The sequence below is a fragment of the Hydra vulgaris genome, chromosome 06, assembly GCF_038396675.1.
Source record: "Hydra vulgaris chromosome 06, alternate assembly HydraT2T_AEP".
Taxonomy (NCBI): Eukaryota; Metazoa; Cnidaria; class Hydrozoa; order Anthoathecata; family Hydridae; genus Hydra; species Hydra vulgaris.
The window spans coordinates 30404792-30422871 of NC_088925.1; the positions used below are offsets into that span (position 1 = coordinate 30404792).

General features: G+C 28.1%; 1 protein-coding gene across 2 annotated transcripts in view; it reads left to right on the plus strand.

Moving 5' to 3' along the window:
* Window positions 1–11009, plus strand: part of LOC100212093 (ubiquitin-conjugating enzyme E2 E1) — a 29707-nt gene extending 18698 nt beyond the window's left edge. Inside the window, exons 2-6 of one of the 2 annotated variants that reach the window (XM_065799828.1) lie at window positions 2600–2650; window positions 6481–6658; window positions 10337–10439; window positions 10674–10784; window positions 10863–11009. In XM_065799828.1, coding sequence (XP_065655900.1) covers window positions 2600–2650; window positions 6481–6658; window positions 10337–10439; window positions 10674–10771 — 430 coding nt within the window. In that variant the 3' untranslated portion in view covers window positions 10772–10784; window positions 10863–11009. The remainder of the gene's footprint in view (window positions 1–2599; window positions 2651–6480; window positions 6659–10336; window positions 10440–10673; window positions 10785–10862) is intronic. The other variant, XM_065799829.1, reaches the window with a different exon arrangement.
* The last annotated feature ends 7071 nt before the right edge of the window (window positions 11010–18080 follow it).

The following is an 18080-nucleotide window of genomic DNA, read 5'->3' on the forward strand; positions in this document are numbered from 1 at the left end:
AAATATAAGAACACGAGGTTATACCAAATATTAAAATTATTACAAGTGGATCTGAAATGAAGACATGAAACCATTAACTGTAATTTAGGAATGTTTTCTCTATGTCTACTTGTATTATGCAGGATAACTGTAATTTAAAATTGTTTTCTTTATTTCTTCTTATAGAATTAAAATGTAGAATATTTATATGTACAGAAATAAAAACACAATTTAAAAGTTGAAAAGAGCACGAAAAAATAAATTTGAATTTTGGAATTCGCTGGAAAAATTTTCGGAATTCAAAACTATATTATCAAAATGAATTTCGAATTTCGAGATGCAATCCTTTTTTTTGCTAGGTGGTGCCATAATTAATATTTTTGTTTTTGATTGGTTAATACATAAGAATGACCACTCATCCATTTGATTGTGTCCAAGACATTCTGGTATATCCAGAACTAGTGCATTATATTGAGATGAAGAAAGGAATGCTTTTAGAGTAAATATATATATACATATATAAAAGCAGCATTAGACACATGCGGATGGTGTCATAAAAAAACAGAAAGTTGTGAGGGCTTCAGTACATATATTGACTATCAAATAGCCTGACCCACAACATTGACTGAGGATTTGGCATGGGGCAGCATTAAGCATATTTTCTTTCATTATTCTTAATTTTTTTCTTCTTTTTCTGAAAAATTAAAGCACACTTTTTTACCTTCAGAGCACAAAATGATATTAGGAAATTATGATCTTACATATGAATTGAGTATAGTGTGTGTATATGTATATGAGTATATATATATATATATATATATATATATATATATATATATATATATATATATATATATACACACACACATGCACATACACACACACACTCACCTATAGTAAAGATCTTTAAATTACCATTTGTGGCTCTTAACTAATCTATAACATCTAGCAAAACACATTAATTGAGGAAACTAATTATTTATTGTTATTTAAAAAACCGCAAAAATTAAGACCAGAATGTTTTTATTTTTATTTTTTAAAAATAAAAAGTCTGAATGTTTTTATTTTTATTTTTTTACTATAAAACATGCGCGAAGTGTTGCTATTATCTTATAGCCTGCTGCTACAAGGGAGTGCTGCTACATCGACTATCTTATAGTCTGCTGCTACATGGAAGTACCATTACATCGACTGAGGGATTGGTTTGTGTAGGCAGTCTATCAAATAATAATTTAAAAAAGTTTATAAAGTTTGTAAACTTTTTCCGGTCTTTAAACTAATTTTTTTTTTTAAGTCATTAACTTGACATTTTATGGGAAAACTTAAAAAAGTTGTCTTTAATTTTTATCTTAAAACGTAAATTTTATATTTTTGTTAAAAAAAAAATTAATTTAGAAGACCGGAAAAAGTTTTAAAACTTAAGAAATTTTTTTTATATTAGATAAACTGCCTACCCAAAGCAAACCCTCAATTGATGTACCAACGCTCCTTGCATATTCTTCCTATTTATTAGTCAATGTAGCAGCACTCCTTGCATGTTGTATCTATTTGTTAGTCGATATAGCCACACTCCTTACATGTTCTACCTATAAGTCAGCTGATGTATGTAAACAGTAAAAAAATTAAAATAAAACATTTTCTATTATTTGTGTTTTTCTATTCTTTTCTATTTCTAGTCTATTATTTGTGTTTTTGTGGTTTTTTAAAATTTGATAAATTTTAATTGACTTCCTCAATTAAATTTAATAGTTTTTGCATAAAGTGTACTTAATTTTGTCTTGTAACACAAAGAGTCGTTAAGAGCCAAAATGAAGTAATTAATGAAGTTTGATCAAACTCAACAAAAAAATTTTAATTTTCTTTAAATCATTTACTTCACATGCTTCATCAATTTAAAAACTTTTGGATATAAACCTAATTAAAGAAGTAAAATATTGGGATAACGAAAATTTCTTTAACTATTGTGAGCAAAGCAAAATCTGTCATTCACAGGCTCATACAACAAAGTTTATAAAGATAATAGAAAATTTCTAAAAATTTTAGAAATTCTTGCTGAATTCGATCCAATTATGAAAAAACATTGGTTGAGAGCAAAACAAAAAACTTATAGCGTCACAAATGTGATCTTTCAGATGGGAGTCATCAGATGGCAGTCTAAATCAGGATAACAAAGGTTATGCAATAACTTCCATTTAGAAACTGATTTTTTTATTTTTGCCTCAAACATTACAATTGCTGAGTTGCTCAAAACAAAAAAAACTACTGCTAAGTTGCTCAAAAACAAACAACACTACTGCTAAGTTGTTTTCAGGTTTAGTTTTAACAGCTTACATTATACCTTTAAAAAAATGATTTTCTAATAAAACTATTTACTTTTTTTTAATTTTCTAATAAAGACTTTATTAATTCTTTAAGAGTTAAATTCATAAGTAAAGAGTTTAAATTTATTTTGCTAATAAGCTTTTTAAAGTCATTTATGATTTAAAATTAATTAAATTGTTAAATTGTCTTTTATTTTATCGATTTTATTATTTGCTTTTTTGAAAGAGAAATGGTGGCAATTTTCCCATCATTCTTTTTCATAAAACTAAATGTTTGATTGATAGAATGTTGTTTTTAGAATTCAAAGAGAGTTGGCAGATATAACTTTAGACCCTCCTCCTAATTGTAGGTAAAACCTTTTTTTTAGAATTATTTTATTACACCCAGTTTTTTTAACACTAAGTTAAAAAAACTGGATGTGATAAAATGTACTTTTGAAAATTAATTTCAATTTATTATACACACTCACACACATACTTAAATATGTTAATAAATTCACTCCAAATTTCCAGAAATAGGAAAGAGATGGAATCTTGTGATGATTCAATCTTGCGATGATGCAATCTTGTGATGCTGCAATCTTGTGATGATGGGAAATAAGCTCAAGTTTATTACCTAAAGCAGGTCCAACTAGATTTACAACTCGTTTTTAACCTTGTCTAAAAGAGAAAGGGCATTATCAAATTAGAAAAAGCAGCCCAAAAATGTGTATGCAACATATGCTTGTCTACGGAACAGTATTCCATACAAGAATGCTAAAGATGTTTTATAGGTAGAGAATGGGATCAGGAGTAAGGAAATGGAAAACACAATAAAAAGAGACAACCTTAGTCGATTCTAACTTTGTAATCGATTGTATATATGGTTTTCATAAAGCTCAGAAGTGAAAGACTACCAGAGAAGACATGAGATAAAGGAATCAGTAAGAGTGTTGCCATTTGGGAATATCAACAGCATTTTGAAAGTTATTAACAGTAAACAACTGAGTAATGTTTGGGTTAAAACTTGTAGCCACTGCAAGCCCCAAGCTGTTACAGAAGAGAGAAAAAATTGCTGAGTTCATTTCTATGTTTTATGGTAAAATCTTTGGATCAAGTTTTTTGCTGACCTCTTAAAGTTGGCAAATTATTGCCAACCTCATTTTTCCTAATTCCGAGGTCTGAGTAAATCTAAGTATGTCTGTGTTGTCAGCAAATAAAGACCAACTTTAGTTGTGTTGTCAGCAAATAAAGAGCCATTTTATTGTGTTGTCAGCAAATAAAGAGCCATTTTAGATGTGTTGTCAGCAAACTATAGAGATTTTCAGGAAGATTATTAATATAGTTAAAACTGTCATTAGCTAAAACTCTGAACTAACCCAGCATTCTTATAATGAACAAAAGCTTGAAAATGCTGTGATGTGTCAACCCATCAGAGGTGAAACTCAAAAAATCTGTTTTTGCTGCTTCATCCATAATTTGTTTTTTGTTTTTTTTCATAAACCACAAGAACAACTGTTGTTCTATATTTTTTCTAGAGAGTATGGTATATCTTGGTTCAAGGTGCACAATTGATTTGTTAAATCTTTAGAGTGTAGCCAAATAATAAGGCTGGATGTTTCATCTTTTCTTCAATGAGCATTGTTATTTTCTGAGCTCTCTGTTCATTTAATGTCTATTTCCTTATTGAAACATGTTCCTCTTTATATTTTTGTTTTGCAAAGTTTACATTTTTGTAAAAAGTTATTTTTGAAGGATTTATTGTGTCAATATTGAAATCCTAGATCCTAGATTCCTATAATCCTAAATTCCTATAATCCTAAATTCCTATAATCCTAGATTGGACTTAAAGTTACTTTGTTTATTAATGATTTATTTTTAAGGATATTATCTATAAACTTCAGAAAATATAATTGAAAAGTCATATGTTTGTGTAGGTAATTAGCAATCCATGGTGTAAGCCAGTTAAAAAGCAAGGTTTATAGTTTAAAATCAATTTTTTTGTGATCGTATCAAAAGCTTTTGAGAAATCAAAAAGATTTTATTACATTTTTTTACTACCTTCCAAAAAAATGTGTGACATTTTGTGTCTACTTTAAGTACTTCTTTTTCACTAAAATGTTATTAAAATTTTTAAAGTAAGAATTTTATTAAATATTTCAATATACTATATTATTTAAAGGAAGCCTAATAATAGTCTGCAATGCTAGAGTCTTGTAGTCATGCCCCATGATGTTAAATAAATTTAAAAGCTGCCCCATGATGTTAAATAAATTTAAAAGCTGCCCCATGATGTTAAATAAATTTAATAGCTGCCCCATGATGTTAAATAAATTTAATAGTTGCCCCATGATGTTAAATAAATTTAATAGCTTCCCCATGATGTTAAATAAATTTAATAGCTGCCCCATGATGTTAAATAACTTTAATAGCTTCCCCATGATGTTAAATAACTTTAATAGCTGCCCCATGATGTTAAATAAATTTAATAATTGACAGATATATGGTGAGATAAGATGAGTAGAAAAGATCGATTAATTTCTTTAATTTAATTTAATTTAAACTTTATTTAATTATTTAATCTATCTATTACTAATTTATTTAATACATGGTTGGTTGCGAGCTAGCATTATTAAGTTAATGGTCACTAGAAAATAAAGAATAGTGTCAAGGAGCAAAATAACAGTTAACAGAAGACTTGAAAAGCTGTAGGTTGTATGAGTCAGAAAAATATGAAGATGGGAGAGAGTTCCAAAGCACTGGCGTACAAAGAAAAAAACTAGATAAGTAAAAGTCCTGAAGACATGAAGGGACAGATGCAGTAAAAGGATGCAACTTAGCTGAATGACAAGTCAAGCAAGAATGAGTTATGATTGATGAAACTAGCTCGAGCAGCAACCATGTTAATATTTATAGAAAAAAGAAAAAAACCTTATGATGTTGAAAGAGAGGTTCAAGCCTGGGAGATTTACAATGTGGTTTTTAACTTTGTCTAGAATTGAAAGATCATCATTAGAATAACCAGCCCATATATGACAACAGTATTCCATATAAGGGTTTGTAAATGTAGAGAATGGATTCTGGAGTAAGATAGTGGCAAGTATGTTAAAGAGAGGTAACCTTAGCAGATGCTAACTTAGCAATAAATTGTATATATGAATCCATGAGAGGTCAGTATTAAATGATAATCCAAAAAGACATAAAAAAAAGGGCTCAGTGAAAGGGCTGACATTCATTAATATAGGAGTGTCAACAATATTGTGATATTATAAGTTTTGTTTGAGTTAAAATTTACAACTGCTGCAAGCCCCATGTTGTTGCAGAGGAGAGATCAGATTTAAGATCAGTTGCCTGTTCTAAGTGATAGAGAAAGTCTTATAAGTGAAAAGAGAAGACTTTTTGTCAAAACAGGAGTATAAAGATTGTGAGTAAGATCATTAATTTAGAAACAATACTGGAGCAAAGATAGAATTGACGTACTCCAAAAGTAACTGAAAAAGAAGAAGAACGCTGGCCTTTAAGGATGACTTTAATAAAGCAGTTAGAATATTCGATAATTTCAAAAACTTTCCCAGATACGCCATATGAAGCAAGCTTATGGAGAAGACCAGCATGCCAAACTTTATTGAAAGCCTTATATATATATCAAGAGCAATAGCCCTTACTTCACCACCTCCATCTAATGCACAATAGAAATTTTCAGTTAGAGCATTTAGCAAGTAGAATGAGAAGATCAAAGTTTGAATTGATTGTCAGAGAGTAAGTTATTAGGCTCAAGATGTTAGAAACTTGTTGATTAAAGACCTTTTCAATATGTTGACTTTGAGCCAAAGTTTTACAACATATTAAATAAGCACTATAACTGTTATGATTAAAGTTTTAATACATACATACATATATATATACATACATGCATACATACATACATACATACATACATACATACATACATACATACATACATACATACATACATAGGCAATATCATTAACATTTGCAATAACATTAATGCAATACATTTACAAACTTAAATTTACAAAATTTACTTAAATTTTTCATTAAAAGAAATGAAAAAATTTTTTAAGGCTTTTTAATAACAAAATATTAATTACTAGTTATTTATTTTTTATTATTTTTTTAAACTTTTTAAAGCCTATAAAGTATATAATTATAACTTAGGGTTTTTAGTGCTGTATTTTAGTGCTGGACCGAAAGGCGATAACTTATATGATTGGGTAGGTACAATATTAGGGCCAAAGGATTCAGTTTATCAAGGTGGTGTATTTTTCTTAGAAATCACATTTCCCCATGATTATCCTTTCAAGCCACCAAAAGTAATTTTTCGGACAAGAATATATCATTGTAACATTAACTCGCAGGTAGTTTTTTGTTTTTTCTATTCTGCAATTTATTTGAAAGTAGTTTTTGAAAGTGTTGTACAAATCTTTAAAGTTTATTTTACAGTGGAAAATTGTTGTACAAATTTTTTTATTTTACAGCAGAAATTAATGTTTTTCTAAGATTTTCCATATGCAAAATAAGCAACTATCTACTGACTAGTTTTTTTTACAAAAAGTTTATTTCACTGTTTTACGCATTTTTTCCTTTTTACTTGTTTTTTATGCTAAAATTATTTTTTTCATTTTATGATAAAATTATCAACATGGCAGAGAGTCAATAAAAACTCATCAAAAATAGTTATTAAATTTAAATAATTTCTTGTCCTAAATAAGTTTATAGTGTTTCTAAAATTGAATCAAAATTTGGTTTAAAACAAAAGATATTTCGTTGCATTAAAATTATGGGTTTCTATCTGCCTACTATATTAATACTTCATTGATAAATTCTTATAACATAAAAAAATGCAGATAGAATCCTATAATTCTTATGTGACCATTTTTTGATGTTTTGTGACCTAATTCAACAGTTTGACGGACCTAATTCCACAGTTTGACGGACCTAATTCCATTTGCATGTTTGAAAATGAAAGTTTCAAAAATTTACATCAAGGTAAAACTGCTGATCTATGACTAACACTATCAGGCCTTCAGCTGGTTCAGCAATACACCAGGGTTCAGCAATACACCAGGGTTCCTTGAGTTTAGTTCTGTTTTTAGGTGGTATCAAAGTTATTTTAAATAGTGAAGATTATTTTTTAAGATAAAATAAACAAACTGATATATGTGATAAAATTAAAACATTTAAGTATGAAAAGTTCAATGAAAACCAATTCAAAAATTAATGAACTATAAGTAATTAAAATATATTAAATGAATATTTTCATTAAATTTTTATCAATATTATACAATAATTTTCATTTAATGACTTTTTTAAAGCTAAGTTACTTAATGGTTCAAATGCATGAAAATGTGCTATTGTTATGCAAGGATATATTATGCAAGGGTAGATCAAGCAATTTCCATGCACGTTGCAATCACTAAAATTATTATATCTTTATTTAGTATGGACATTTATTTGATGTCAGTATAAAAAAGATTTTTTACAAAAAAAAATTATTTAGTTTTTTTTGTAAATCAGTTATTTAAAATCGTTTAGCAAATAATTATTTTGTAAATCATATAGCTTTGTGCTAGATATTTTTTTTCATTGAGTTGAATGCTAAAGCCTTAATGTTTATTACAATGGTTTTCATAAATTTAGACGCACTCATTTTTTTACATATATGTAAGAAAATACTTAAAATAAAATTAAAATAAAAGTGCTACCGCTATGTTTGATATATAATTTAATAGAGGAAGTGAAACTATTATAGAGTGCCTTTTTTTTTACAGGATGTTTATTACTCATTCTATACCAATTAACACAAAAAAGTTAATTGATAAGCTTGATTTTATTTTATTCATAAATTTAGACGCACAATCAAAAAAGTCTTATATCTTGTTAATTGATAGTTAATTAGTAGTTTTTTTCCCATATTTCTCATTAATAGGTCTAAATTAATCGATTTTGTCAAAAAACCTTATATAAATATGACTTACCTGGAATTAGTTAATCATTATTTAATAAATAAACAAAAGTTAAGTTAGTTTTGCACTAAAAAGACACGAAAAATGGGCAAAAGACATTTCACTCAAGGTGAAAGATGGCAAATTATTGCTCGCATCAAAGAAGGAACCAAAGGTAATAGAGAAATCGCCAGGTTAGTTGGAGTTTCTGAGAAATGCGTTCGGACAACGAAGCAAAACTTTCTTTACACTGGTGGTGCGAGAAAACAAGGTGGTGCGAGAAAACAGCGAGAAAATGAGGCCAGGTAGACCCTTGTCAACCACCAGAAAGGACGATAGTGCTCTTTTTAGAGCTGTCACAGTTAATCCAAGAATTAGTTACAAAGAATTGACCACAGAATTCAATACAACGTGAAATACATCTATTTCTCAAAGCACAGTCCGCCGAATACTTATCAAATACAAGATTGGAGTCTACTCTACTTTGAAGAAACCGCTTCTGCGTCCATATGATAAGCAAAGGAGACTAAAATGGTGTAGTGAAAGAAGGTATTGGGCAATAGAACAATGGAAAAACATTATGTGGAGTGATGAGAGTAACTTTGAGCTTATCAATCGCAAATCTAACATAACAGTCAAAAGAATGGCTCACGAAAAGTATTACGCCAGGTACATTAGACCGACCGTACAAAGTGGAGGACGCTCGATAGGAATCTGGTCATGTTTTAATTACAAAGGTGTTGGTATGTGCCAAACATAAACCGGAAGAATCAACTCCAGAATATACGTAGAAGTACTGGAAAACAACCTAATTCCATCAATTGACCTGCTTATGCTCAATGATAAACCATGGAAACTTCAACAAGATGGCGCTACTGCACATACTGCATACTATACAAAGGAGTGGTTCAACGATAATAATATCAAGACAATACCGTGGCCTCCATACTCACCTGATTTAAATCCAATTGAAAACATTTGGGCTTAGATTGACCGTGAATTAGCAAAGGTTCAAATTTCCACACTTGGCCAACTGAAGGACGTCCTTAAGGAGACCTGGTATAGGGTCCCAGAAGCGATGTGCAAAAATCTTGTTGAGTTTATGCCTAGAAGAGTTCTTAGTTGTATTAAAGCAAAAGGCGGATACACAAAATATTGATTGGTTCATAAATTACGCCTGCTAATGTATCGTGCATCTAAATTTATAAATAATTTTTTTTGTCTTATTTTTTAATACCATGTAGTTGTACCTAATTATTACTTAGTATATGTATTTTTTTTGTAAATTTTTTTAAAATTTTGTATTCTGTATGTATTTATCTAATAAATAGAAAAAAAACTAAAACGAAATCTTTTTTCGTTATTGTTTTATCGTTATAAAACTAAAAATTTCTATTCTCAAATATGAGTGCGTTTAAATTTATGAAAACCACTGTATAAAGAATAGATTGCAAGCATATCAAGAACATTGCTACTACGTTCGTGGTGTTGATGAACTCCTACTTGATTTAATGGAATATATAAATGTGAAATATATTGAATACTATTTTGGTATGTTATTTTCACATTTATATAATTTACAATATACTGTATGTTTTGTTATTGTAAAGGTCAGTTTCCACTCATTCGTTTTTCTACAGGAACAGGAAAGGGAAGAGAAAAATAATCACGTGAGCATGTGTAGTTTTGTTTTGGACAAATTAAAACTTATACTAAGCATGTCTAGTATAAGTTTTAATTTGTCCAAAGCAAAGCTACGCATGCTCACTGATTTTTTTTTCATTCACTTTCCTGTCCCGTTAGAACCCAAACCCTGGCCGTTAAAATCTACCAAAATTGCAAAAACCCTGCATTTAAACCTACAAAAACTTCGAGAATCAGTTAATATTGGTAAAATAATGATAAGTTGTACAAAGCAAAAAATATAAAGGTCTAATTTCTGTAGGATCATTTTTTGTGACATGCGCTAGATGACTTTTTCTGCGTTAGTTACATATGTTTATTTTTCATATTCTATATATCTTTCATATCCAAATAGTCGATTTACCGGCTTATTAAGTTTGGCAAATAAAACTCTATTTTGTATTTTAGGGCCAAATATGCTTGGATGTTTTGAAAGACAACTGGAGTCCAGCTTTTACTGTTTCAAAAATATTATTATCTGTCATTGCTCTTTTGACGGAATGCAATCCAGGTTATTATTTTTTTGAAATTGATTGTTTAACAAATCGCAATCCAATAAATTTAATTTAAAGTCGTTGCTTAGTTGAGAGAATATAATTGAAAATTAATCCATGTAAATTTCAGTCTTATTAATTTACTCAGTTTACAAAATGTAAGTTTTGTTATCATTCAAATAAGTCGCAGGTATCTTTAATTGTTTTCTTTTTAAATAAATTAAACTTACTAAAGATTAAATATATTTTAGCTGATCCATTAGTTGGTAATATTGCTCATCAATTTCTTACGAACCGCGAGGAGCATGATTCACTAGCTCGTGACTGGACAAGGCGATATGCGACATAGTACCATTCGTTATGTAAGTTTAAAAAATTACGTTAAGTAGTTTACATTATCCTATATTTAATTTATTGAAATTAATATAATTTATTTTTAGTAATTGGTAATATTGCTCGTCAATTTCTCAACAATCGCGATGAACATAATCAGCCAAATCTAAAAAAATCAATAATGCTGAATAAACAAAAATTTAAAAAAATCTATAATGCTGAATAAATATAACAAAAATTCTAAAAAATTAGTTGATTAAAGTAAAAAGGATGAAAAAACACAAAATGATTTTTTTGAAAAACGACGGTTATATAGTTGATAATTAAGAGTTCTCAAAGTGTGAAACCTTAAAATATTTTGTAAAATGTAAACTGGTTATTTTTCGTAGGAATTCTCAGAAACGTCACTAAGGTAGGGGTCGAGAGTGCCTAGCATTAAAATATGTATATAGTTTTCTAATTCCTTAACAACCAGGATAGTCCCTGGTTCTATCAATATCTTATTTCAGGTTACACGGCGATTTTTTTAAATTGATTTTATGCCAATTGCTATGGTTTACGAAATTTTCGGATACGGATGTAACGAAAACAGTTTATTTTATTTTTACGCGCCAAGTAATTAAATTTTCTCCGAATAACGTATTGAAAAATTCGAAATGGTTTCTGAACCATCTTTTTACCGATAAAGTAATCTACTATCGAACTCGTGCATAGACTCGATCCATGATACATCTTATGATCTAAAAATTCACACATGGGTTCATAATGTGTATATCTAGGATTCCAGTTTACAACATATACTTTCTGATGACTAATGTCGTAAATATATATGTATTTCATTAAAAAACATTGATTTTTATGTCTATTTTGCTTAAAACTACTATTTAAATGTATTTTAGACTTTTGATTAAAACTACTATTAACTGTAATTTAGTTGTAAACTGGAATTTGAGATCCAAATGAAATTTATTTTTATAAGTAATAACATTGATAGTTAAAGAAACCGTCATTTTGTCTTTCCAGCTAATTATTTCTAGTTTTTGTACTAGTTTTTTAAATAAATTGAATTTCAATATCTATGTAACTTTTAAAGAGCAGACTTTTTTAAAAAAATGCATGATATATATTTACACTTTAATAAAAATTAAAAAAATATATACATAACTTTATATATATAGCCCTAATTCAATGCTAAAAATAGTAATTTTTTGCATTTGCATAAACTTTTCATAAAAATTAAAAAACTGCGGACCAAATTTCACATTTCTTTAAAAAAGCTTTGGGCATTTTTAAGGCAAAAAAATCGCCGTGTTAAATACCTGGTTTAACACTGCTAAATTGCATACGTATGCAAGGATCGTGTTTGTTTTTTAGAAGTGTCGACGGTATGCATCCCTTGCCTGTATTTGCCGTAGACATGTATGTAATTTAAATAAGGTTAAGTTGTTGTTAAATAAAATCAACTTTTTAGTCTACTAAGTTTAGTTTAGTTTTCTCGGATAGCTGATAAGTGAAATCAGAAATCGAAAACTAGATTTAATCAATTTGAATCTTTTATACAAAACTTTTGTAAGGAAGGAGGCATGAACTTCCTTGTTAAATGCTATTGGAGCACATAAAATAATTAACAAAAAAAAAACTTCACAGACATTTTTAAAACTGGTTTGTGTCCCATATATTTTGAAAAATTAAGTTTAATACGATATACAAAAAGGAATCATATATCTTCATTTATCTACTTAATTTCTGTAAGTGTGAACAGAAGAATGAGTTTTATACCTCAAAGTTTAAAATAACAAACTATGGTGGTTAGGGATATGATATTAACTATCTCTCTGTTTTAGCATTGAAATTGGAATGGGTTATTTACACCGTAATTAATGACATCGTCAACCATGTCATTCTTCTTAAAAAAACTCGAACATTATGGAATAAAAAACAATAACTTACTCTGGTTTAAAGAATATTTATCAAGCAGAAAACAGTTTATACAATATGAAACAGGTAAAACGTCCAAAAAATATTGACATGCGGAGTTCCTCAAGGCTCGATTTTAGGACCGCTTTTATTTTCACTTTATATAAATGATTTATCTTTTACATCAAACTTATTAAATTTTACTTTATTTGCGGATGCCTCCAAACTGTTTTATTCACATAAGGGTATTAAAACGCATTTTACAGTAGTTAATAAAGAGTTAAACAAAGTAAACGAATGGTTTACATGTAATAAACTATCGCTTAACGTAACAAAAGCTAAGTATATACTATTTCATAAACATCTGTAAACTTCTTAGGTGTTATTTTAGATGAAAATTTATCTTGGAAGACTCATATAAGCTCTCTGGAAAGAAAACTTTCAAGAAATATTGCATAATGTATAAAGCAAAACCATTCTTAAACATTAGGTCTTTTAAAAATTTATATTTTTTTTTATACAAAGTTATTTAACTTACGGAAATATTGTATGGGCAAGCACAAATTACACAAAGTTGAAAAAAAGTTATTCAAAACAAAAACATGCTTGCAGAACTGTATTTGGAGCAACAAGAAATGTGCCTTGCGAGCCTCTTCTAAGTAAGTTTGGATCATTAAACGTGTACAAAATTAATATATATTTAGTCTTACAATTCATGTATAAAATAAAACACGAACTATGTCCAACAATATTTGATCAATATTTTACTAACATAAATACCCCACCAGATTTTCCGAAAACAATTTTGTAACTCCAAAATTTAATCTAAAGTTATGTTCTTATTCTATTCATTATCGGGGACCTTTTTTATGGAAAAGTTTTAAACAGATTGTTCATAATAAAAAAACAAACACTTCCGCGATTCAAAGCTAATTTCAAATATTTTTTTTTTTTTTTTTTTTTATATATATATTCGTCATTATTAATATAAGTTTGTACAACACTTTACCGTGTCATAAATATATGACTGGAGCAGTAGAAGACAATAGTCTTATCATCTTGCCCCATTTTTGTCGTTGACAAAATATAACAAAAATATAAACCAAATACAAATATAATAAAATATTTATAATACATATAAATTTTTTTTTTTTTTTTTATTTTTTTATTTTTTTTTTATTTTTTATTTTTTTTTACAATGAACATCATTAAATAACCAAGTGAGTAATAAAATAGAATTTCAAGAAAATTTGAAGATTTAAAATGAAAAAGGAAAAATTTTAAAAATAAGAGATTGTTTCATTAATGTTGAGGTCTAGTAGCTGTTGTTTTACAACGCATTTAAAATGTTGGAATGAGTTTATAGTTTTTATTTTGTTTGTTAGAAATGAGTTCCACAATTGGGGTCCTCTGCTGGATATTGAGAATTTAGATTGTCTTAAAGTGGTTTTCGGAATATAGTAGTTCTTGATAGAGTATTTTGTTTGATATTTGTGATTGATAAGGCGAAAAAAGTTATGGAAGACTTCAGGGACCAGATCATTTTTGAGTTTAAACATGAACTGAAGAATGCAATAGATATTTTGTTCATAGATATTAAGAACTCTCAGTTCCTTCATTAAATGTTTAGAATTGGCATTTCTATTTGCGTTTGTTAATATACGGCATGCTTGTTTCTGTTTTTTATATATTAAATCTAGTTTTGATTGGTAGGTACTAGCCCAGGCAATATTGCAGTAGTTAATATAGCTATGTATATATGCAAAATAAAAACTTTTAAGGCATGCATTATTTAAAATATATCTGGTTTTATGCATAATTCCAATGTTTTTAGATATTTTGTTTTTTAATATATTAATGTGGTCTTTCCAGCTAATATGTTCATCTAAGAATACCCCGAGGAATTTGACTGAGAACGCTCGATTTAGTCTAACTTTGTCTAATAGAATATCAGGAAGTTTTAATGGTAGTTTGTCTGAATTGTATGGTTTTGTGAAAAAGATATAATTACTTTTCTCAATGTTGACAGAAAGTTTGTTTGCTTTAAACCAATCGCTCAACTCTTCAAGTTCCTGATTTACTGTATTAAAAAGTGTAGTAATGTTAGAGTGGGTATAGAAAGCTTGAGTGTCATCTGCGAAAAGAATGAAATTCAATATACTGGAAGATAAAAATATGTCATTTATATAGATTAGGAAAAGCAGAGGTCCTAGAATAGACCCCTGGGGAACACCACATGTGACGGTTTCAAGAGGAGTGTATGTTTTATTGTAAAGTAAGGCTTGTTTACGGTTTTTTAGATAGCAACTGAACCATTTTAAATTTTTATTTTTTATACCATAATTATAAAGTTTGTATAGAAGGATCTCGTGATCCACTGTATCGAAAGCCTTTGAAAGGTCGATAAATACTCCAAGGGTGTGTTTGTTTTTGTCAAAGCCACTTAAAATTTCGTTAACTAATTTTATTACAGCATGTTCAGTTGAGTGGCCTTTTTTAAATCCGTATTGGTTGTTGTAGAGGATGTTATGATTTTGGAGGTATGTAAAGAGTCTATTATCCATTATGCGCTCCAATATTTTTGAGAAGCATGGGAGTATGGAGATGGGTCTGTAGTTAGATAAAGTCGAGTCATCTCCGCTTTTAAATACTGGAACTACGCGTGCTAATTTTAGGCGGTCAGGAAAAACTCCATTTTTTAATGAGAGATTAAAGATATACATTAGGGGATACTCAATAACGTCATAAACGTTTTTAACAACTTTAGAGTCTATGTCATCAAGACCAGAACTTTTTCTGGACTGTATGGTTTCAAAAGCATTCCAAAGCTCATCAGGAGATAAGTCATACTCATCCATTGTAAAGTCTACTTTTTTTAAGTGTGATTTAAATAGTTTTTTACTTTGGGTTATTTTATTTGCTAACGTCTTTCCAATGTTTATAAAATAATTGTTAAAGCTTTCAGCAATTTCTTTTTCATCACTGATAAATATGTTTTTATCATTAGTATTTAAACGTTTAGGCAGTGTATTACCAGAGTCAGTCTTTTTTTTTCCTATTATTTCTTTTATAACATCCCATGTTTTTTTGTTATTTCCGATATTGTTTTGCAATAAATTAGAATAATAATTTTTTTTTGCTTGTTTTTTTATTTTCTCAAAGAGGTTTTTATAATTTTTGTATTTGTTTTCATTTTTGTAAGTTTTTTTTTTTAAGTATTTTTCATAGAGTCTTTGTTTTTTTTTGGAAGATTTAATAAGACCTTTGGAAATCCATGGACTTTGTAAGCTTTTAAGTTTAATTAGTTTTTCTTGCTTTGGAAACGCTTTTTCATACGCATCACTGAACTCTAAGTTAAAATATTCATAAGCATTATTTGCGTCTTTGTAGTTGATGAGTTGATCCCAATCTACCAGTGATAGATAGTTACGAAATGTTTCAATGGTATTTTTATCTTCTTTCTTTTTGTAATATCATTTAGTAAATATGGATTTTTATATTCTAAATATTGCCAGTCTTTTTTAGCAGTTATCAAAATAAATTTATAATGAATATACTTAAACAACTTTAACATGTTAACTACCAAAAAACTAAAAATAATAAAAAGATCAACTATTATTATTAAGAATATCGATGTTTATCACACTTCTTTAAAAATGTTTACTTTTAAATATTTAGTCTTGAAGTTTTTTTAAAAAGTTTTATTTTTTTGTTTCATTTAATCTAAACATGCAGTATCTTTTTGTAAATTATCTTATATCTATTTTATTTTTGACACTTTTACAACTTAAACATATCTATTTTATTTTTGACACTTTTACAACTTAAACAACTTTAACATGTTAACTACCAAAAAACTAAAAATAATAAAAAGATCAACTATTATTATTAAGAATATCGATGTTTATCACACTTCTTTAAAAATGTTTACTTTTAAATATTTAGTCTTGAAGTTTTTTTAAAAAGTTTTATTTTTTTGTTTCATTTAATCTAAACATGCAGTATCTTTTTGTAAATTATCTTATATCTATTTTATTTTTGACACTTTTATATATTTTATGTTGCTGTAGATGGAATTTTATTTATTTTATTATAAAAACGGCAATACGAGCCAATATGTATATATATGTATGTGTGTATGTGTCATGTGCGTATGTATATACACATATATGTTTATACACTTTATATCTTTTTTAACTAGGCTTACTTTTAATTTTTTAGTGCCTTTTTGTTTCTTAACTTCTTATACTTGACGTTTTGTATAGATTTTTAATATTTTACGGACTTGTAAAATACGATTGTAATGGGGCTCAGTGATAAGGCTAATTGATGCCTTTTTCTTACTCCAGCCATTTCCTTTTGTCATATTTGTACGCTGTATAAATTCTTAACGGTGAAATAAATGAAACTACTACTACTACTACTACTACTACTACTACTACTACTACTACTACTACTACTACTACTACTACTACTACTACTACTACTACTACTACTACTACTACTACTACTACTACTACTGCTACTACTACTACTACTACTACTACTACTACTACTACTACTACTACTACTACTACTACTACTACTACTACTACTACTACTACTACTACTACTACTACTACTACTACTACTACTACTACTACTACTACTACTATTTAGATATCTAACCTTAGAGCTTCAACTAATGTCTTTAAAGTGCTACGATGTCATTAATGAAATAGGGCACATATCTTATGTTGTAAAAGTAATGTTGTAACATATCTTCACATATCTTACTTTATCTTGGGTTCTGTTGTAATGCAGACTATACTTGTCCTTTTAATTATAAAGGAAGTTCGTGTCTGATGGAGTTTGCTGGTACACTAAAAATCTTCCATAAATCTATTACTACAAGTAAATTTAGATATTTATTTTATCTAACTAATGGAAACAGTAAAACTTTTCTTGATGTTATTAAAAACAATTCGTACTCTGGATTAACAGAATTAAGAATGTTTCATGCCCCAAAAAAATGAGAACATAACTTGCAATATGAGTTTCTTGCAAAGGAACATTTTTTGCTGATGGGAAAATATAAAAGACAAAATCGTTTTACTACTTAAGTTATAAACACACTCGGTGTAGTTAAGGCAATTTTAAAATACTATAGCGTCTGTATGATATTTTGTTGACTACGACATATTTCTGCTATATCATCAGGTCTGTGAATTATGAAACGACGAAAAAAATTAAAATGATAAATTTTGCGGTATCATAAAATATAAATGTTTGTAGCGGAAAAACCCAGACCGAAGATTTAAAAAAAAAAAAAAAACCTTCTTAAAATCTCAATTGTTTGTACAAGTTTGAATAAGATTTTAAACAAATACGTTTCTTAGGTGAAATGAACATCCTAGTTTAATAATATG